The sequence below is a fragment of the Anabrus simplex genome, chromosome 1, assembly GCF_040414725.1.
Source record: "Anabrus simplex isolate iqAnaSimp1 chromosome 1, ASM4041472v1, whole genome shotgun sequence".
Lineage (NCBI taxonomy): Eukaryota > Metazoa > Arthropoda > Insecta > Orthoptera > Tettigoniidae > Anabrus > Anabrus simplex.
The window spans coordinates 1,007,329,201-1,007,353,376 of NC_090265.1; the positions used below are offsets into that span (position 1 = coordinate 1,007,329,201).

The 24,176-nt window shown below is 39.5% G+C and overlaps 1 protein-coding gene across 3 annotated transcripts in view; it reads right to left on the reverse strand.

Annotated features, from left to right (window-relative positions):
* The window catches only part of LOC136857887 (F-box/LRR-repeat protein 20), a 201,344-nt gene that overhangs the window by 57,132 nt on the left and 120,036 nt on the right, over positions 1 to 24,176 (reverse strand). For all 3 annotated transcript variants that reach the window (XM_067136925.2, XM_067136924.2, XM_067136923.2), the window contains one exon: positions 4,521 to 4,728. In XM_067136925.2, the coding sequence (XP_066993026.1) occupies positions 4,521 to 4,728 (208 nt within the window). The remainder of the gene's footprint in view (positions 1 to 4,520; positions 4,729 to 24,176) is intronic.

Here is a 24,176-nt window from a genome sequence, read left to right on the forward strand (position 1 = left end):
ATTCAACAAAATTTCCTCTACTGAGTCACTTTCAGTATGGCTCCTAAAAGACAGCTATTGCTCCACCAGGAAACAAACAGCATCTGTTAGACAACTAACTATATACCCACTTGATTAATTTTTAATTAGGTGTGTCCCTATTAATTTTAAAGGTAAGGCTAAGGGAATCCTCTATTCTAGTGCAACCGAACTTCAGTAAAGCTATTTTAGAATTAACATGGTCTATAGACTGTTCATGTCGTTTCTTTAGTACATAACTGTTAACATCACAAACTGTCTTTGTTGTCCAAACATTCGTGTCTGGTGTTTCCGAGTGGATCGAATGCGCAAGTGCGCCCCGAATGAATTCAAGCTCCTCATGTCTGCCTTGACAGGGCACACAGTCGGCATATCTTTATTGTGTGACAGATGTGAAGCTTTCGTCACTTAAAGTGATATTTATGCAGAAGAGAATTAGGTTTTATGGTTGTTATAATATAGTATATGACATTAAATAAACAAATTTATATGCCTTAATATTATGTAGTCATATAAATTGATCTTTCGTTTTAGATGGTGTTAGCCTGGCTAATACGACAAACATACACCTGCCATGCCTATATTCAGGTAGAGGCCCATGGTCTCACTCTGTTCTCTAACTTTCATTCAGATGTCTGCTGGCTCTTCCTTAATTTCAGCAACCATGGCGTTGTCTGCATACCACATGATGTTTATATTCAATCCACCAATGTTAAAACCACGATCACCGGGCGAGTTGGCCGTGCGCGTAGAGGCGCGCGGCTGTGAGCTTGCATCCGGGAGATAGTAGGTTCGAATCCCACTATCGGCAGCCCTGAAGATGGTTTTCCGTGGTTTCCCATTTTCACACCAGGCAAATGCTGGGGCTGTACCTTAATTAAGGCCACGGCCGCTTCCTTCCAACTCCTAGGTCTTTCCTATCCCATCGTCGCCATAAGACCTATCTGTGTCGGTGCGACGTAAAGCCCCTAGCAAAAAAAAACCACGATGTGGCTCATCCAATCGAGATTTCCTCATGATGTACTCAGCGTACAGATTGAAGTAAGGCGAAAGTATACAGCCTTGTCTTACACCTTTGCTAATGGGGAACCATTCTGTTCAGTTCAGTTTTAACGTTGGCTTCTTGTCCCAAGTAGAGATTACGCATCAGGACGATGAGATGTTCAGGTATGCCCATCTGTATGAATACATTCTGCATCTTCTCATGACTTACACTATCAAAGACCTTCCTGTAATCTATAACGCACATGTACAGTTCCTTCTGGTATACCTTTGCTGTTTCCATCATCCAACGTACATCACTAATAATGTCTATGATTCCTCTACCTCTTCTAAAACTAGTTTGAGTAGTGGACATTTCACACTCCATGTATGGTTCTAACCTTGGTTGTATGATTTTCAGCATCACCATCATCAGTTTCCTCAGAAAATGTAACTTCATCTCCATTAATGGAGATTCTGGGTACTGCTAGCGACTTACATACTGCAACGATACGGCAGAGTTTTATCCATACTTGTGAGGAAGTAGTATGTGCTGTACTGGAAGACAAATCCTTTTGCCACCGAGCTCGATAGCTGTAGTCGCTTAAGTGCGGCCAGTATCCAGTATTCGGGAGATAGTAGGTTCGAACCCCACTGTCGGCAGCCCTGAAAATGGTTTTCCGTGGTTTCCCATTTTCACACCAGGCAAATGCTGGGGCTGTACCTTAATTAAGGCCACGGCCGCTTCCTTCCTACTCCTAGCCCTTTCCTGTCCCATCGTCGCCATAAGACCTATCTGTGTCGGTGCGACGTAAAGCAACTAGCAAAAAAAAAAAAAAAAAAAAAAAAAAAAATCCTTTTGCCCCAAGTTTCTTTCTTACTCTCCTAAATCAAAAAACGGACTTTACCACGTAGGTGCTTAAATGTAATATGATCGGTCATTTTATAATTCTGACGAAAATGATTAAAAGCTCATCGTCAATCATATATGGCTGCTAAAATTTCATCTGTCCACTATAGGACCAGTTTCCAGCAAGGAATGATGGAGAAGAAAGGTACTGTTTCCTCTGCAGCAGCCAGAATTACAACTGCAATGGAATTAACGTCAACAACATACCCCAGTACTTCATCGGCATTCAGTGATCATTTTAAAAATTCCAGCCAATTTGTCCGGTGAAGTAGCCAATGCTTTCGTACATCATATGATCTCTGATTCAAGAGCATGAAAAGAAAGAGGAAATGGTCACTATAGCAGAGGTCATCAAGTACTGACCATCATAGCAAAGGAACTCACCTGGTTAAACAAAGTGATATCCAGGTGTGAAAAGGTCCATGTCCACTAATGAAGCGAGTAGGTTTCAAGATCTGTATTGTCAATACAATTCAAAATCTAGTATATTTACTAATACATAAAATACATAAACATATATTAAGTACATGTTTCGAGAATTCATATTCTCTTCTTCAGCTTCCAGATTAAAATCACATGCATGTAAAAGACCTTACTTTAAAAAAAATTGTCCTAGGATAAAACTGGTTAAAACAATAACACAATAAAAACATTAAAAGTTCAAACATGAATATCATTCATGTTATGTCCAATGTCCTGTAAAAAGTTCATACATGGTACTAAAATTGAGCTGGTTAACAATTATCTAATGCTGTTGTGGTGTAGCACCTTTATGACCTTCATAGTCCCAATGCCCTTCATGGGTCTCAAGTTGTTATACTTAAAAAAGTTAAAACAGTATGGGTCTGTTTATACCAAATCAATTATCTCGACTGATCTAACGGAAATGATTATATACGTAGACTCGGAGTCTGTCGATTGAGTTTATAGATTACAAGTTGTCCATTTCATGACCGTATCGATGTTTAATCAAGAAGTAAGTATAAATAACCACCTAATCGATACTTTATTAGGTGGTTATTTATACTTACTTCTTGCGCTTATAGAGCTAACACATCTGTAAGGACTTCCCATCCAATACAGAGAAAGTTCAATTTAACCTGGTAGGCTTGATCTTCAAATATAAATATCTGGATAAGATAGTTTATCCAGTGCCTTAATCTCCTGCATCTTCTTTTCTTCCTTGAATGTGGGACAATCTTTCGATCGTGGGGCATGCTCACCTGTGCAGTTTACACATACGGGTGGTGGTGTGCATTCTACACCGGTATGTGCCCCTTTTCCATATTCCTTAGAAGATGCTGAGCACTGGCAGTGAGGTGATGTGTGACCAAACTGTTGACAGTTGCAACAGCGTGTATATGCTGGAATATAAGGTCGAACCATCAGCGTATACATTGAAACTTTAATTTGTTCAGGCAGTGTCTGTCTAGGGTGAGTATAAAAGCACCTGTGTCGTGAAAGCCTCTCGAGCCTCTTGATGTCGGAAACTCCCTGACGTGCAAGGCTTCGGATGAGATAATCATCAGAGGCTTTGACTAAGTCCCTGTGAAAGATGACTTCTTTACAGGAGTTCAGGGTCTTGTGCTTTTCCACCTTAACAGGTACAGGTCCAAACATTTTAGCTTCCAGTAACCTCTTGCTCTGTACAACCGTAGTGGTCTTGCTAAGCACGGAGTCGTCTCGCAGCTTCCGCATCCAATCAACCTCTCCACCAACAATATCCCCCACAGCATTACTAATTAGAAACGGATTTTCTGGAAGGACGCTCTGTCCATCGACACTGGAGGCAACCAGGAATCGAGGAAGATTTTCCTCAGACGTTTCCCTACTGAACAAATCATCGGCTTGGTTGAACGTTTAAGTTTCTTTGCAGTAAAATTTAAAGAAGCAGTTTTAAGGCCTGCAACCTTCGACAAATTAAAACCAAAACCAGGAACCATGCATAGTCCCACGAGTACCCAGGATATAAGAGGTCGGCCTTCGGCAGAGCCTTGACGTACCAAAGGCATGGCTATATACTCCAGAGGGCGCCCGGTATCTGAAGGGGGTCGCTATGAACTACTCTCCCAGTAGCCATGCCTCGCCTCACCACAATCCGAAACTTGTGATTGGGGAAGGATAAAACCTCCATTGTAATCTATTCTACCTGAAGTAGAGAGGTTGGCTAGACAGGAAGAGGAATAAAATTTAAGAATGTGAGAATAGAAGGGTAAAAGAATAAATAAAGAGTAAAGAGACACCTCTCAGGCAAATCGGGGGATACCTTGTTAGTCTGGCCCTACACCGAGACCAATCCAGCATGGGTAAACCTGAACTGCCACAGCCCTTGGGATCAACAAGCATACAAGCCCCCACATCGACGTTAAGGTCTTGGTGTTCCTAGAGGGGGTTGCAAGGAAATAATCTTCCTGGGCAAGAGGGAGGCAGAAGAAGTGTACAATAATATCGTGCAGTGTGGATATTTCACCTGTGAATAATCAAGAATTTATGGTATACAGAAAATTACAATAAAAAGATCATAATAGCTACATTTTTCATTTTCTAGTTTCAGCCACCATCTGAGTTCAAATTTTTTTGAAGCATTCTCTTTCACAATAATATTGCTTACCTCATGCAACCAGCATCAGTAAAGGTGGGACAACCACGGCACTTTAACACTTTGAGGAGACCCTTATCAGCAATGGTATCCAATGCATCATCAGAGACATCTGCCAGGTAACTAGCTGATAAGTTCTCTAGACAAGGAAGTCTAGCCAGATATTTCAATCCTCTATCAGTTAATGATGCTGAATCCCCGCTGGCAGGAATAGTACACCCTATGGAACATAAATAAAAGCTGCTTAAAAGAACAGAGGTTACAACTAAATTAAAAGGTCATGTTCAACATGTATACTTTTCAAGCTTCTTAGAAAATGCAATGCTCTAAACTTTGTCACAAATACAACTAAGAGAAAATCTACCCCCTCAAAATGAATCATCATCATTTCCTACTGCTTTTCCCACATGTGGGATTTCAGGTGCAAACTGCATGGCACATGTTAATTTGTCCCTGTTTTACGGCCGGATGCCCTTCCTGACACAAACCCTATATGGAGGGATGCAATCACTATTGCGTGTTTCTGTGGTGGTTGATAGTGTAGTATGTTGTCTGAATATGAAGAGGAAAGTGTTGGGACGAACACAAACACCCAGTCCCCTTGTCAAAGAATTAATCAGACGTGATTAAAATCCCCGACCCATCCGGGAATAGAGCCCGGGATCCTTTGAACCAAAAGCCTCAACGCTGACCATTCAGCCAATGCAACCCCTCAAAATGATTTTTTTTGGTGTTTTTTTTTGCTACTGGCTTTACGTCGCACCGACAGAGATGGGTCTTATGGCGACGATGGGACAGGAAAGGGCTAGGACTGGGAAGTAAGCGTCCGTGGCCTTAATTAAGGTACAGCCCCAGCATTTGCCTGGTGTGAAAATGGGAAACCGCGGAAAACCATCTAGCTGATAGTGTAGTAAAAGGTAGAAACCTGTTCGTATGGTTGTAGTGTTCCTTGACATAGTATACATTCTACATCTTTGCACATAAATGCTGGGGAAACAAAAAGCCACTACCTCCCAGTGCCTCCCCGACTTCCACTGGGCTGCCGACAGTGGGGTTCGAACCCACTATCTCCCGAATACTGGATACTGGCCGCACTTAAGCGACTGCAACTATCGAGCTTGGTCAAAATGAATATTTGCCTTTATTCACAGCCAAATCATTCAGAGTCAGTACCCTCTAGTAGGACAATCAGCCTTTTCCATGTTGAACGTATGTACACACTGCTTGCCATTAAAATTGCAACGTCAAGCAGGATTCACCTGAAAGACCCCACATTTGAAAAACCTGTAGAGCAGGGTACGACAATGACGTGATTAAGTTTAAGATGTTCAGCTGAGTGGCACAGTACCTGCACCAATGGTGACACTGATAAATGGTATGCAAGTGGAGGTCGGGGAGGCACTGGGAGGTAGTGGCTTTTTGTTTCCCCAGCATTTATGTGCAAAGATGTAGAATGTATACTATGTCAAGGAACACTACAACCATACAAACAGGTTTCTACCTTTTACTGCAGGAGAATCATAGTTTATTGGGATAGTGGATTGTTCTACTATGGAACTGGTTTCAGCATTGAAAGGGATTCATCACTAACACTTTCACTTACACTTTCTTGGTGTTAATTTTCACCCATAATATACTCACTACCTTCCTCTTCAAAAACATTCTTTCCAAAATCACTATCAGATAATATTCAGTTACATCGTCTACAAGAGATGACTGAGTACTGCAAGACGCCATAATGGCTGCAATACAGCGGGAAAGATATTACACTTCAACAAAGACGAAATAACATCAGATCGCTTCGAAAACATGCATAAAGGATTGGGATATCTGCAAGAGCAAACTTCCTTGAACATTTCCTGGCAAACTGAAAGCGTGACACTATATCTCATACATATACGGGATCGACAAAGTAGGCACTGCAAAAAACAAAACAAAAAAACAAAAAAAACATGTATATGGGTTTGGCAAATGTGGCACGGAGTTAAACTTATATATACGGGTTTGGCAGTGATTAGGTTAAGGTCCCTGTTCAATAAATTTCCAATTTCTTTGAAATTATTTAAGATGGTGGTGGTGGTGATTATTGTTTTAAGAGGAAGTACAACTAGGCAACCATCCTCAAAATTATTTAAGAAAAAGGCTAGGAAAACAACAGATAGGGAATCTGCCACCTGGACGACTGCCCTAAATGCAGATCAGTAGGGAATGATTGAATGATTGATTGGCTTCAACGGTTGGAATAAATTGTTTTACAGTGCTGTATTGTTTGTTCTATTTAAAATTACCATCATGAACAATTTAAACACGCAAAGAGTGGAGAATGAACAATTCTAAGAATGCTGCATAAACTAATGTTGACATAATTTCTTATTCAGGCTCCTTGACTTCACCAACTGTTAGAACAAACTTACAGTGCTGTGTAATATGTGCTCTTCTGTTTGCAGTGGATGATGATATGTAAATACAGAACTTGAATGATGAATATACAGTAGATGTTTGTGTAGTTTTCTAATAAGAGAATCTCGTAGGTTAGTGAAATGGAGCTTATATTAGAATGTTATTTTATGCTTTGCACAGTACTGACAGCAATACTATTGTTGAGTTAACTGAAAGTGTTTTAGACTGTGATTCAGAGGACAGTGATGGCGATTATGATAACAATGAAGAAGAGATTTTAAGTGAAAGATCAACCGATACGACTGACTGTGAAATCGTACATAAAGCCCCATGTGTGAAAATAAAACATAGTGACTGGGTGTGGGTTAGTATGTGATAACCAGTCAATTATTCATCACTTTACAGACTCTCCAAGGATGTCAGGAGAACAGAAACAAATATTTTGATAATTCTGTATTGGAGTTGTTTATATTTTGGGGGTTTTTTGGACCCGTTTTCCCACATTGTACAGGAAACAAATATTTTCACTACAGAACAATTATCGGACCCAGATAAGAAGGAAAGATAGATAGAAAGACAGAAAGAAAGAAAGAGAAAAAAAGAAAGAACAGACAATTGCAAGTGATTTGACACTAATGAGGATGAAATGAAGGCCTACTTTGCCCTCTGCATTCTGATATTCCAGGTCCCTAAGTAGATTTTTGCACACATGAACAGTTGCATGCTAATAGTGTCTCGTAGTATTGATATTATTTGTTCGTATCCGATCTGCTACAATGCTCTTGAATGACAATGGATTATAAAATGGATCACACTAGTGAGCATGAGTTAGTGACTTTGCTAGCAAACTGGGATGAAAGTGAAGACTATTTAGGACAGAAAAGTATCGGGTGATGATGAAGTGTTCGATATTCATCACATGCCATTGGTAACTGCAGGAAATAGAATGAGGACAGTTTACTATGTTTGACTAGTGGTTTATTTTCGAGTGTATGTGCAGGATGGAACAGAATTAGCATGCATCAGCATGATGGAGGTTTCGTGTCTGAGAGAAACTGCTCAAATGAACATAACCTTGATCCTCAGGAAACTTCAGATGACACGTGCCAAAGACTGAATAGTGAGAAGATATCCAAATCCAGAGACCGTTCAAAGGTGGAGTGAGAGAAAGGTAATTTACAAGTTGATGACAATACAATGAAATTTCAGGCCAAACCATTATCTTCAGAACTCTTGAATCTCGAAACAACCACCTTGTTTTTTCGGTATTTTATTTCAGATGACATTGTGAAGATGATTGTTTTAGCTCAAAAATTTGTATTTTGTGCAGAAAGATTCCAGCAAACTAGCTAATCTGACTAAAGAAGACATTATAAAATTCATAGGAATTTGCCTGTACTCATCACTTCTTCATGTTCCAAATGTACGCAATTACTGGAGCAACTATACAGGGTCAACAGAATTAAGGATTGCACGAGTCAGAAATAGTTTGAGAAAATTCGCAGATACATACATTTCAACAATAATGATAAAATGGTAAAAAAACAAAAAAAAAACTGATCCAAAGTATGATTTACATAAAGTGAGACCTTTTATTGAACATCTGAACAAAAAGTTCAGTTTTGTTACATTTGAACAAGATATGTGTGTGGATGAACAACTGTGTACAACAAGAGCCAGATGTTACATGAAGCAGTACCTCCTTTTGAAACCTCACAATTGGGGTTATAAGATATATATGTATTCTCGGTGATGTGTCTGGTTACTCCTATAAGTTTGAAATCTTTTCCAGCCAGGAAAATAACGAAAAGTTTCGCCTGAAAACCGAACCAGACCTTGAAGCAAGTGGAAATGTCACAGTCCGACTCATGTGAGATGTTCCTCCAGATGGGAATCACAGAGTCTATTTTGACAATTACTATACCAGCATTGAACTGATGTTTCTGGCAAAGAAGGGAATCAATTCTCTTGGCACAGCAAGATGAAACAGACTTCCAAACTGCAGACTACCTTCTGACAAAGAACTCAACAAACTTGAACATGGATTCAGCACTGAGTAATTCACAAAAGTCGAGAATGTTGAACTCACATCAGTGATATGGAAGGATAATAAATCAGTGTTAATCTTGCCAGCATTTTGCGGCAGCCTTCCTTTGGGTTTTGTTGAGAGATATGACAGGAAGACCAAGAAAACTGTAAGAATACAATATCCTGCCCTGATAACTGTTTGTAATCAACATATGGATGGCGTGGACTTGTTTGACAGCTTGAATGGATGGTACAAAATCATAGTGGGGACCAGAAAAAAAATATCAGATTGTTCTACCACTTAATTGATCTTACGGTAGTCAATGCCTGGCTCCTGTACAAAATAATGTGTAAAGGCTTGGTTTCTCAGAACTGACGCATGCGAGGTGCGAGGTCGACGTTGCGTATTTTCGTCCCAGTGACGCTGCGAGGCTCATGGTTTCCCAGGCTGCGAAGCGGATCAATTGCCGAGCACGACTTGTTATAGATAGATAAATGTCTTTATCGGCGTAACTAAGGCCACTGGGCCTTCTCTTACACTAAACCAATTAGTATACATTAAAGTCATAAGTAATACTACCGTAATTAATACTAGAAGACACAATTTAAACACAATCAAAATATAACTGAAATAAAATCCCACCACAGTGAGACATACAACAGTAATAATGATGTTGATGATGATGATAATAATAATAATGATGATGATGACGATGATAATAGCTAGTAATGATATTGTAACAGCACAATCGCTGTAAGGCCAGAAATTCACAGGTCACTCGCATCCTGTTGTACCTCTTAATGCTCTTTTAAATGACACTGTAGTCATCCGGTAAACGATTCCGTTCTCGTGCGGCAAACACCGAGAATGAGCTGTTATATGCGGCAGTTTGATGGTGAGGGATAATGAACAGGTAGGATGTTTGAGCCCTTGAATATCTGTCATGAATATTTAAGAAGTAATGGAAACGTGAAGAAAGGTAAGATGGGGAAGATGTAGTAAGAACTACTTGGAGGAGCAGAGACAAAGTATGATGGTTACGACGAACATGCAGTCGCGACCACTCTAGTTTTAGGAATGATGGTGACATGTGGTCATATTTTCTCAACTGCAGATATATATATCACATGCATTTTGAGTGCGCTGTGCGCTACTGTTGGAAGAGGAAGCGGATTATGTGTCAGTACTGGAGGGTTTTCTTCACCCCTATAGCAGTATCAATGGAAACTGTTGATGATCTTGTGATGTCAGCCCATATCGTCCACAACCTTCTCGGGAATGAGAAATGAACACTTTATTGGCAATCTGGAATTAACAGAAGAAAACATGATTCCTCTGGCAGCTGACAACGGAAGAAATTCTACACATGATGCTTTCATGATGAGAGACAGCTTCAAGAAATATTTTTGTAGCAGGGACGGAAAATTGGCATGGCAAAGATAATATTCTAACAGGGTGGAGTGAAAGTTTTTTTCTAACGGACAAACATGTGTTTGTTTACCTATAGTTTAATTTTTCTATGACCCAATTCGCATAATAACGGAATGAACACCGTTTTAAAATAAAACACGTGATTTTATTAAATGAACAATACTGAACTCAAATTTTGTAAAACTATATACATTGACGTATTTGATATTAAAGTAATGGATTTATTGGTTGATATATCATTTCTAAATTTGTTAATTATTTAATCCTTTGAAACTGAACTCATTATATTTGTTATAAGTATCAATAATAATAATAATAATAATAATAGCTCTGAACTGAGGAGTTAGGCATAACTCTATGTAAGACACTGGGGTGGGGGCCCTCAACCCCGACACGGCGCGTCCCAATGGCTGATAGGGAAAGTTCCTGTAGATATGCAAGACAGGTGTGAATAAGGCGTAGCCAAATAAGCACCCGCGGATCAACTGAGGGAACAAGGAAAATGGTCAACGGCCTCGACGGCATAAGAGGATTCATCCCGATGGCGGAGAGGGCAGAAGAACTGACTGAAATCCACTTCGCGTCTGACTTGCAGCAAGCGGCAAAGTGGTCAGCGTCTGTTCACCAGAGGTGCGGCTGGAAATGTATGTTCTGGAACTATCCACTCCAGTCCTATGAAACTGGACTACGGTCCAATACTTGGATAATCAAGTACCATGAGACGTGGCAGAAAACAAATTTGTACCCCAGGTGGTAACCAATCCACTGCTGACAATAGCAGCATAACCAGACTATCGGATTCTGGGGAGTCTGGCTGGACATGCAAACAAAGGGAGTCTGAGACCTCTGGCCAACTTCGCCCAAACAGCAAAACATTTTTCGAAACACTGAACATAAATTCTCTCTTGCGGGCAGGGAAGTTGTACAAACAAGAGCAAATCCTAAATGATCAAAAAATAGAAATACTGGCACTCCAAGAAACGAGGCTGACTGATTAACTCGCAATGGATTTCGGGAACTACAGACTCATTGATGGTTATGAATTTCATGTTTTTGGTCCGTATTGAACTGAGAATAATATATAAGTAATAATAATAATAACGTAAATGTTTCCACCTTTTCAATACAATATATTCACAAAATTACAAAATTATACGGTACTAGTTTCGACCCATCTAGGGGTCATCATCAGCCGTATTGGAGCAAAGATCATTTGTGGCGAAATCCTAAGACAATATTATTTTAAAGAATAACAAGTGAAATGAGATGTTATGGTAATAGTCAATAATACAAGGAATATACATACTAAGAGGTTTTTAACAAAGAATAAAGTATAAATGGGGTGTTGTAAAAATTATAATCATGGAAATCAGTAAGTTCTTGTATTGAAATGAAATATGGCTTAGGAAGAGGGCTTAAGGTGGGGCTGAAGGGTGCGGGAGAAAGTGTAATTGTCTTGGAAAAGTACCTTTGATTAAATTTAGGATTGAGTTTAGGTTGGCTGCATTATTGTTTCTGAGGAAAGTGATAAATAGATCGAAGAGTATGTTGGGTTTCTCTGAGATTTCATTGAGATTGTGACTGGCATTAAAGTATTGGTCTAGGTGTATGTAGTAATTTTCCATTATGTTCAGTAAAGGGCCCTTGTTTGCTAATACGAGGATGTCCATGTCTTGTTCAATATTGGTGAAATTATGGTTATAATCTTGCATGTGTTGGCCGATGGCTGAAAACTTGTTGTATTTTATTGCGTTAGTGTGCTCGTGGTATCTGATAATGAAGTTTCTCCCGGTTTGCCCGATGTAGGTTTTTTTACAGGTGGTACATTTGATCCTATAAACTCCTGATTTTAAAAAACTGCTGGTCTTGTTGATGTGTGAAGTATTGTATAAAACATTCATGTTCTTATTGTTGGTTTTGAAGGCTATTTTAACGCCTTGTTTCTTAAAGATGTTGGTTAACTTGTAGATATCATTGTTGAACGTGAAGGTGGAAAATGTTAGAGGTTTGGTTATTTCTTTTTTGAGGGTAGTTTTTGGGCGATGTTTGTGTTTATTGATTATCCTTTCTATAAAATGATTGCTGAAGCCGTTGAATTTTGAGATTCCGCGGATTGTGTTGAGTTCGTTTTTTAGATCTTTATTGGACATAGGTATGCTGAAGGCTCGGTGAACTAGGCTGTTGTATGTGGCTCGTTTGTGGGACTGGGGGTGCACTGAATCTTGGCGAATGGTGGAGGCTGTTTGAGTGGGTTTTCTGAAAATTTTATAACTGAAAGAATCTGAGTTTCTAGTGATGGTTAAATCTAGAAAGTTGATTTTTTGATTTGATTCGGATTCTAGTGTGAATTTGATACGAGGATCAATATTGTTGAGTCTTAAGAGGGTGGTGGGTGCGTTAATTGATTTCTCATTCATGATTACAAAGACATCGTCGACATATCTGGCCCAAAAGAGAATGTTTTCGAATTCGTTGTCAATTTTGGTGTATTCGAGGAAGTCCAGGTATATTTCTGCTAAGATACCTGAGGCCGGTGACCCCATTGCCAAACCATTTTGTTGATATATGACATTGTCAAAAGTGAAGAAGTTATTGTCGATGATAAGTTTTAATATTGTGATAAAGTCTTGTATCTCTAGTTTGCTTAAGTGGCTGTTTTTGTTTAAATTGTTTATAATTATCGGAATTAATTTTGATACTTGTATGCTTGGGTACATGTTTACAATATCGAAAGAGTGGATGGAGTGATCCGGTTGCAAATTGAACTTGTTTAGTTTTTCTACTAGCTCAGATGTGTTTTTAATAGACTTTTTGGATAAGAATTGATAATTTTTTCTTAAGAAACATTGGATGAATTGTGATATTCTGTATAAGGGGCTCGGTCTATAGTTGATAATTGGCCGGATGGGAATTCCGGTTTTGTGAATTTTGGGAAGAGCTTTAGCAGTGGGGAGTCCTGGGTTCATATGTATGAGTTTGGATTTTTCCTGTTCGGTAAATAAAAATGAAGTGTTTTTAAGAGTTTGTTTAAGTAGTTTTTGAATTTTTTGGGTGGGGTCTTTTTTGATTATGGAAAATGAGCTGTCTGTGAAAAAGTTTTTTGTTTTTTCAATATATACTTTTTTATCCATGATAACTGTTGCATTGCATTTGTCAGCTTTGGTTACGATGAGTTCGTTGTCTTTAATTTTCTTCTTGAGGGCGTATATGCGCTTTTGTTCAGCAATTATAATAAAGAAAAAATTGCTGAACAAAAGCGCATATACGCCCTCAAGAAGAAAATTAAAGACAACGAACTCATCGTAACCAAAGCTGACAAAGGCAATGCAACAGTTATCATGGATAAAAAAGTATATATTGAAAAAACAAAAAACTTTTTCACAGACAGCTCATTTTCCATAATCAAAAAAGACCCCACCCAAAAAATTCAAAAACTACTTAAACAAACTCTTAAAAACACTTCATTTTTATTTACCGAACAGGAAAAATCCAAACTCATACATATGAACCCAGGACTCCCCACTGCTAAAGCTCTTCCCAAAATTCACAAAACCGGAATTCCCATCCGGCCAATTATCAACTATAGACCGAGCCCCTTATACAGAATATCACAATTCATCCAATGTTTCTTAAGAAAAAATTATCAATTCTTATCCAAAAAGTCTATTAAAAACACATCTGAGCTAGTAGAAAAACTAAACAAGTTCAATTTGCAACCGGATCACTCCATCCACTCTTTCGATATTGTAAACATGTACCCAAGCATACAAGTATCAAAATTAATTCCGATAATTATAAACAATTTAAACAAAAACAGCCACTTAAGCAAACTAGAGATACAAGACTTTATCACAATATTAAAACTTATCATCGACAATAACTTCTTCACTTTTGACAATGTCATATATCAACAAAATGGTTTGGCAATGGGGTCACCGGCCTCAGGTATCTTAGCAGAAATATACCTGGACTTCCTCGAATACACCAAAATTGACAACGAATTCGAAAACATTCTCTTTTGGGCCAGATATGTCGACGATGTCTTTGTAATCATGAATGAGAGATCAATTAACGCACCCACCACCCTCTTAAGACTCAACAATATTGATCCTCGTATCAAATTCACACTAGAATCCGAATCAAATCAAAAAATCAACTTTCTAGATTTAACCATCACTAGAAACTCAGATTCTTTCAGTTATAAAATTTTCAGAAAACCCACTCAAACAGCCTCCACCATTCGCCAAGATTCAGTGCACCCCCAGTCCCACAAACGAGCCACATACAACAGCCTAGTTCACCGAGCCTTCAGCATACCTATGTCCAATAAAGATCTAAAAAACGAACTCAACACAATCCGCGGAATCGCAAAATTCAACGGCTTCAGCAATCATTTTATAGAAAGGATAATCAATAAACACAAACATTGCCCAAAAACTACCCTCAAAAAAGAAATAACCAAACCTCTAACATTTTCCACCTTCACGTTCAACAATGATATCTACAAGTTAACCAACATCTTTAAGAAACAAGGCGTTAAAATAGCCTTCAAAACCAACAATAAGAACAAGAATGTTTTATACAATACTTCACACATCAACAAGACCAGCAGTTTTTTAAAATCAGGAGTTTATAGGATCAAATGTACCACCTGTAAAAAAACCTACATCGGGCAAACCGGGAGAAACTTCATTATCAGATACCACGAGCACACTAACGCAATAAAATACAACAAGTTTTCAGCCATCGGCCAACACATGCAAGATTATAACCATAATTTCACCAATATTGAACAAGACATGGACATCCTCGTATTAGCAAACAAGGGCCCTTTACTGAACATAATGGAAAATTACTACATACACCTAGACCAATACTTTAATGCCAGTCACAATCTCAATGAAATCTCAGAGAAACCCAACATACTCTTCGATCTATTTATCACTTTCCTCAGAAACAATAATGCAGCCAACCTAAACTCAATCCTAAATTTAATCAAAGGTACTTTTCCAAGACAATTACACTTTCTCCCGCACCCTTCAGCCCCACCTTAAGCCCTCTTCCTAAGCCATATTTCATTTCAATACAAGAACTTACTGATTTCCATGATTATAATTTTTACAACACCCCATTTATACTTTATTCTTTGTTAAAAACCTCTTAGTATGTATATTCCTTGTATTATTAACTATTACCATAACATCTCATTTCACTTGTTATTCTTTAAAATAATATTGTCTTAGGATTTCGCCACAAATGATCTTTGCTCCAATACGGCTGATGATGACCCCTAGATGGGTCGAAACTAGTACCGTATAATTTTGTAATTTTGTGAATATATTGTATTGAAAAGGTGGAAACATTTACGTTATTATTATTATTATTATTACTTATATATTAACTACAGACTCTTCAAAAGTAAAACAGACAAACGGATTCTCAAAAACACACCCCATTTAGGAGTTGCTTTTGCAGTCAAGAAGAGCATACTTAACTCAGTAACAGGTGTGAAATGTGTAAACAATAGGCTAATGACAATCACCCTAAAGTGTGCAAACAAATCATATACACTGATCAATGCACATATGCCAGTCAATGAAGACAATAAAACAGATCGCGAGAAGGTAGACAAATCCTGGGAAATACTAGAAGAAACAGCATCAAAAATTCCTCAAAACCACGTCAAAATTCTGTTAGGAGATTTCAACGCTCAACTAGGCAAGGAACATAAATGGACGAACCAAAATGGACGGAGATTAGTCGAATTCTGCAGGGCATTCAACCTTAAAGTCATGTTGACTCACTTCAGAAAGAAACCTTCTAAACAAATGACATGGAGATCACCCAACTCCCTCTTGGGCAAGTTTCAGATTGACCACGTGGCAATTTCGTACCCAAACCACAGAGAAATTATGAATGTCCAAGTAAGGAAGGGTGCAAACATACACTCAGACCACTATCTCACAAGAGTCAAACTACAGTTGATACCCCAAAGTTTCAGAAGAAGGAAGCAAATAACTCCGAAATTTGATACTAGTCGGATCCAGCCATCTCTCACTGAAGAATTAGAGAAAAAGCAGTCCAACAATTGGCAGCAACTCAAGACCAAACTAATTGAAACAGCACAAACACTTATTCCTCTGCAGAAAAGAAAAAAACACCCTTGGTGGAACGCAGACTGTGAACAAGCCATCCAATCCCGGCAGAATGCATACAATAAGTGGAACAGCAAAAAGACCGATAAGAATCACAAAATGTTTTTGGCAGTCAGGAAAGAGGCAGCGAAATTAATCCGACAGACCAAAAGGAAATTCGAGAAAGATCAACTACTAGAAATTGAAAAGGACTTCGAAAAAACCACACACGAAATTTCTACAAGAACTTCAAAACAAAGCTAACAGGGTATCAGCCACAAAACCTTTGCTTTAAGAAAGTGAATGGGCAATTTGCACTGAACAATCAAGAAAACTGCACTGATCTTGCAAGGTATTTTGAAGAACTGCTTAACTGCCCAGAGCCAACACAAAGATTTCCACCGCAGGAACCTGACTTCACAAACCCAAATTCAGTACCACCGGATGAAGAAGAAATTACCAGACAGATAAAACGACTTAAAATGAATAAAGCTGCAGGTGAGGATGGGATCATAGCAGAAATTCTCAAATCAGCAGGCCCAAATACTATAAAAGAATTCACTGGTATCATCCAAGAGATTTGGGAAACAGAACAAATTCCAGAAGATTGGAAAAGTGCACTAATTCATCCTTTACATAAGGAGACAGAACAGACGTAAATAACTACAGGGGAATCTCATTGGTATCTGTTGCCTACAAAATTTTATCTCAGTGCCTTCTCGATAGAGCCCAACAGCAACTAGAACCAAAAATTGGAGAATATCAAGCAGGTTTCAGACCAGGCCGTTCATGTCCAGAGCAAATTTTGAACCTAAAGTTAATCCTAAGGCATCAGAGAATTTGTAGCAAAAATGTAGTTTGTACTTTTGTTGATTTCAAAAAGGCCTATGATTCAGTTGATCGTCAGTCACTGTTTCAGATATTAAAAGAACAGGGTCTAGACCGGAAAACACTCGCAATTGTAAAAGAGACATTGACAGGCACAAAATCTAAGGTTAAATTCTTGGGGGAAATCTCAGACCCTTTTCCGATCAAAACAGGAGTAAGACAGGGAGATGGGCTCTCTCCACTACTCTTCAACTGCGTCCTTGAAAAGGTAATACAGGAATGGCGCAAACAGAAGTCTGTCCTTAAGATTGACCAACCAATCACTCTTGGTAGGGGCAAATTAGCAGTAGACTGCCTGGCATTTGCGGACGATCTGGCAATCTTAACTCGTGACGTTTCAACAGCCATAAACCAGATCGAACTCCTGAAAGAAACAGCGGAAAAAGTCGGCCTCCAAATATCGTTTGAAAAAACTGAATACATGACCTGCAACAAAGAAGCCCCTAAATTCATGGAGACAAAATATGGCAAAATAAAACGGGTCCAGCAATTCAAATATCTCGGTGAAATAATTCAGGAGTATGGAATGGCAACAAAAGCCAATGAAGTTAGATGCCAAAAAATGGAAACTGCGTACAGACTCACCCAAAACATCTATAACAAAAAGTGTCTCTCCAAGCATGCAAAACTAAGACACTATAATACAGTTATAAAACCAGAATGCCTCTATGGATCAGAGACACTAATTTTGAACAGGAAAACTGATCTAGAAAATATTCAGAAAAAGGAACGCAAGATCATTAGAAAAATTTTAGGCCCAAAACTCGTAGATGAACAGTACCGCCTTAGAGGGAAACAGGAAATCAAACAATTTTCTAACATTCACAGCGACATCAGAAAACGCAGATTAAGATTCTTTGGACATATAAAAAGGATGAACCCAGATAGACTTACCAAGCAAATAGTTGAATTTTATGAAAACCTAAGTAAAGCCAAAACGGACACTATAAAATGGATTGGCGAAATTAAAACAGATCTCAAACTGGCAGGAATTACACCTGAAGACATCCAAAGCCGGGTTATCTTCAGAACCAAAGTTTATAAGTGGCAAGTTGACCAAGAGGAAAAACCAAAGAAGAAGACCGGAACAACATGGTCTCAAGAGAGAAAAGAAGCACACAGCAAACGAATGAAGGAAGTGTGGGCACAAAGAAAGGCAAATGCCTGTCTCTAAGTACTTTGCATAGTCCTAATGGGCTCATTCGCAAAATATATATAATAGACACTCTACCACCGATCCACAGAGGCAGCTACCACATCAATGAAAAAATGAAAAATCCTAAGAACGGAGGTTCCAAATGACAGTAAATTAACATTAATCGTCTGGTACCTCCGTTTTTGGAATTTCTATTTTTACGAACTCTTTCCTTCTCAAGTCCATCGTATAATACATAAAACTAGCAATATTTATTAGCTGTTCTATCCAACTTCAGCGATATCATTTTACATAAGTTGTCTTTCACAACGTTGTGTTTGTAGCTCTAGTGTTGTAAGTTATACAACACTGGGTGCATTCGAACTTCTTCAATCATCTCCTCGTCCATTTTCGTCCTTAAAGCTCATCGTGTTGCTTAAAACAGTGAAAACAAGAACAGAAATAATGTCGCCTCGCACAAATCTGGCCGGACGAATCAGTGCGCGGTGACGCTGCGATGTCTCACTGCGAAGTTGCGCAGACTGCGCACCGCACAGCTTGAGAAACCACTTGCATAAGCTCGTGTAGTCTGGATTTGTGCGAGGCGGGCCGCGCACCTCGCATGCTTCGGTTCTGAGAAACCAAGCCTTAAGGAGAAGAATGTTTCTGAAGTGCTGCATATGGCTGACTTCAAAGCTGAAACTGCGTACTGCCTCTGCAACTACAGGTAATCAAGTGGATGGAAGAGGGGTCATCGTTCCCTGGTTGAGGTGGCAATTGAAGAGAAGAAGAAAAGAGGTCCAGAAGCATATGTTCCTCCATCTGATGTCAGAACTGATAATACTGTATTGCCCACTGGCCATCATATGAAGACACCCAACAGAGGTGTAAAATGCCAAACTGCAAGAGCTTCTCGTTCATCAAATGTTCCAAATGTGCTGTTCATCTCTGTCTCAACAAAAACAACTGTTTTAAGAAATGTCATTGTTAGAACAGCTATTGTAAGGCCAGAGTAACTTCAAAACTGAATTGGTTGTTGATGAGTGAAAAGTGGCACTGATGTGCATTGTATCAGATATGCTACAAACTGAAAATTTAAAATATCTCTGTGTTTTTGTACACAGACTTTTAAAAGTATTTTTACAGTGTTTAACAACCATTTCTTCAGTGAAAAATAAAATTTTGAGAATAATATATAAAAAAAGTGAGCATTGTAGGGTTTAAAATATGGACGTTGCAAAATTTGGCATTGAATGGGAAGCAAACAGGAAAGCATGGATGACCAGATAAATAAGGACAGAGTGGCTAGGACAACAAGACAGAAAAATGATATGCCACGAGCAAAAGGAGTTGTTATTCCTCGATAACGCAGCATCGCATTTCAATATAATTAAGTTTCAAAATGTGAAGACAGCCTTTCTCCTACCAAATGTAACATCAGTTTCTCAGCAGCTTGACCAAGGAGTGATCCAGAACTTCAAGGTTATGTACAGACGTTTAGTGATGAAGCACACTGTATCAGAACTTAATGGGAATGAAGTAACCCTTCAAACACTGATAAAGAGACTGAATGTTCACCAAGCAATTTCGTGGATAACCAATGCATGGAAAAACATTACAGCTTCAACAGTTTGTAACTGCTTTCTGAAAGCTGGGCTTCCTACTAGTGATGGACATCCCAAAATAGAATCTGATATTTCTGACAGCACGGAAGCAACACAACAGTTATTAGTTAATGTGGCAAGTTACAAGGTAGATGTGAACACTTATATCGAAATTGATTCAGATATTCTAACAGAGTGTGAGAATGGAGACACAAAAGTGATTCTTCAGTCAATTCAAGGGAAAGCAGACAAAAATGTTCTAACTAAAGCAGCGTCCCCCTTAAGTCCAACCCCTCGTCCACGTCGTGGAGAACGGGCAACGGTACGAAGTAGGGGATAGCCTGTAAGGGTGAAGTACAGCGGGGACCTTGTGTGCCCCAGGACTGCTACGGTAGCTGTGAAGGCCTTACAGGAACCCTGAAAAGTAACGGCTAACGGGGCTCTGGTGAAGTCCTTAATGGCAACTGAAGCGGAGAACAAGACCTTTGGTATGGCAAAGTTGGCGGAGGAGGCAACCCTTCCTCTTGGGGTAAAATAAGGAGAAAAACCACTGCCTTGTGGTGAAGAGGGATCTTCAAAGGCTAAGGAAGACTACCCCAACAGAAAGCAGCAGCCTCACCACCAAGCTCTGGTGCTGTGGGCCAATAACTCGCACAACCTTAAATTACCTTATTACAGAAACATCAACAATGAGAAACCGGACTGATCCAAAGATGACGACCTTTGGCTTGAAAAGGCTAACGAAAATTGGGCTGTAGAATGTGAGGACACTGCGGGAAAGTGGAAGGCTACAACAGGCAGTGGCATGTAAGAAGAGTTATGGCCTGAACATCCTAGGTTTAAGTGAGGTGAGGTGGAGTGAGTTTGGGGAATTTGCAACCCATGATGGAACTACATTTGTATACTCTGGAAGACCCGAGGGCGACGGAGTGAGTTATGGAGGTGTGGGTATATTAATCAATAAGGAGGCCAAGAGGAGCCTTATGGAGTGGTACCCAGTGACGGAAAGAATAATAGTGGCACGTTTTAAGACCAATATTAGAAACGTTGTGTTGATAGTATGCTATGCACCTACGGAGTCAGCGGAGGAGGGAGACAAACAGGCATTCTATGGACATCTTAATAGAACGGTTAAGAAACAGAAAAGGAAGGATATCATCCTAGTTGGAGGAGATTTGAATGCAAAAGTGGGACAGGACAACGAAGGATTTGAACATATTAGGGGAAGGCATGGTTTAGGAGAACGAAAAGAGAATGGACAGCTGTTTGTGGACTTCTATGCAAGCCACGATTTGGTTATTGGTGGTACTACAGTATATTTCCACATAAAAACTGCCATAAGGTGACATGGTTATCACCGGATCATAGGACAGAAAACCAGATAGATCATGTGGCTATTGGATGAAGGTGGAGTAGTTCATTGTTGGATGTGAGGAACAAGAGAGGTGCTGACGTTAGTGATCACCATCTTGTTGTGGCTACCTTTAGAATGAAGATCCAGGCACAAAAGAGAAGGATAGAGCAGACAAGGAAATGATATGATGTTGGAAAGCTAAGGGATGACAAATGTGAAAGAAGCCTTCAGGATAGAACTAAAGAATCTATTCCAAGCACTCACTGAGTTGGAGGATGAAACTATTGAGGAAAAATGGGTGAAGACTAGATATGTATTTACTAAGTGAAAATATTCTGGGTTTTAAGGATAGGAGGAAAAAAGACTGGATGACTGACCAGACATGGGAAATTATCAAAGGAAAGAGATAAAGGAACTAATGAACGCATGTAAGACACGAGCAAGGAAGGCAGAACTGCAACCCAAATATGCTGTGAAGGACAAGGAAGTAAAGAGAAGTGTGAGGAGAGATCAAAGGAAATGGATAGATGACCTATCTAAACAAGCAGAGGAGGCAGCCAGAAAGGGAAATTTTAGAGAACTCTATACCATCACCAGAGCTCTGGCAAGGAAGCAGATGCAGAAAAACTGCCTAGTCAGAAACAAAGATGGTGTCCTCCTAACAAACTCTGAAGATCAACTTAAAGCGATGGCAGGTCAACTAAAGCGATGGCAAGAACATTTCTCTGCGGTGTTAAACCATTCCTTGGAGGAGCAAGTAGATGCGGGCGAAGAAGAAGAAGAAGAAGAAGAAGAAGAAGAAGAAGAAGAAGAAGAAGAAGAAGAAGAAGAAGAAGAAGAAGCCCAGCCTGACCCAAGGATTAAAGTCTGCATTCCAACAGTGGAAGAAATCAAGCGGGCATTGAGAGAGTTGCATATTAGTAAGGCAGCAGGAGTTGACAATATTCCAGCAGAAGTCATGAAGGTTGATATGGATACCACTGTCAATATGTTGCAGCCGCTATTCGAGAAGATATGGGTTAATGGTAAAATGCCGACAGATTGGAGATGTGGGTTGCTGGTGAAGTTGCCAAAGAAGGGCGATACGGCAAACTGTAACAAACGGAGGGGCATTACGCTTTTTTCAATCCCTAGCAAAGTCTTCACCAGGGTTCTGCTGAACAGAATTGAGGAGTATATCAACTTGAGGCTCCGATGGGAACAGGCAGGCTTTCGATCGAATTGCTCGTTGGTAGACCAAATAAACACCTTGAGGATAATTCTGGAGCAGTGTACTTAGTGGTCATCTCGCCTCTATGCAATGGTCATCGACTTCGAAAAAACGTTTTGATTCGATCAACAGAGAAGCTATGTGGAAGGAAGTGAAGCGGTATGGAATGCCATCACAAATCACCAACCTCATTCAAGAAACATACCGTGATTAAACACACAGAGTCATTCATGAGGGCCGCGTATCTGAGCCTATATCTGTAAGTTCAGGAGAACATCAAGGTTGTATCCTCTCGCCAACCATGTTCCTGGTGGTGATTGATGCGGTAATGCGGAATGTAATGCGAAATGTGAAACATGGTATCCAGTGGGGATTAGCTAATATGTTAGAAGACCTAGACTTCGCTGATGATGTGTCTCTCCCGTCTGAGGCATATGGTGAAATGCAATCAAAGATTGAAGACTTGGTAAAAGAAGGAAAAAAGGTGGGACTAATGATCAACTCAAAAAAGACCAAGGCCCTAAGGATGAACAACAAACTAGACCCATTTGTCTTCAGTGATGAACCTATAGAGGATGTGGATAGTTTCACCTATTTGGGCAGTGTAGTTACCGAAGATGGAGGAGCAGTACAGGATGTCTCTCAACGTATACAAAAAGCAAAGGGTGCCTTTGTTCTTCCATACCGGATAGGGCTGAACAACAAAATATCTATCAGGACCAAACTTCACATTTTCCAAAGTAATGTCGAGGCTGTTCTACTATATGGGTCCGAGATCTGGAAAGTGACTAAAGTGATTACCTCCAAGTTGCAGACCTTTGTCAACCGCTGTTTAAGGAAGATTCTACACATCTACTGGCTGGATCTCCAATCATGAACTATGGAGAAGGATGGGTGAAAGCGAGATGGCCATACAGATAAAGCGGCTGAAATGGAAATGGATAGGGCATACGGTGAGAAAAGGGAATGAAGCCATTGTGAGAGAGACACTGGATTGGAACCTGCAGGATAAAAGGAGGAGAGGAAGGCCCAAACAAACGTGGCAAAGATCTGTACACATGGAGGCAATGGAAGAAGACAAGACCTGGAGAGAGGTGAAGAGGTTGGCTGGCAACAGGATCAGATGGAGATGCTTTGTTGATGCCCTATGCTCCACAAGGAACAACAGGAATTAAGTCAAGTAAGTCAACTAAAGTAGCAGTGAAGGCGATGCTAATGATGACTCTGAAGAAAATATGGAAATTAATGTGCTGCCGATAACCTCAAACACTGAGGCTCTTGGCTTAGTTAAACGACTTAAAGAATTCTATTATAAACAAAATGATGAGAAAGGTGTACATATGACAAAGGATTTAATTCCACATAGTGAAAATATCATTGCTAAACTGAGGTGGACAAAACAAACAAACATCAAGGATTTTTTCAAATGCTAATGATTTACTAGATTGCTATATGTACATATTGATTTAAAGTTTCAAAAACT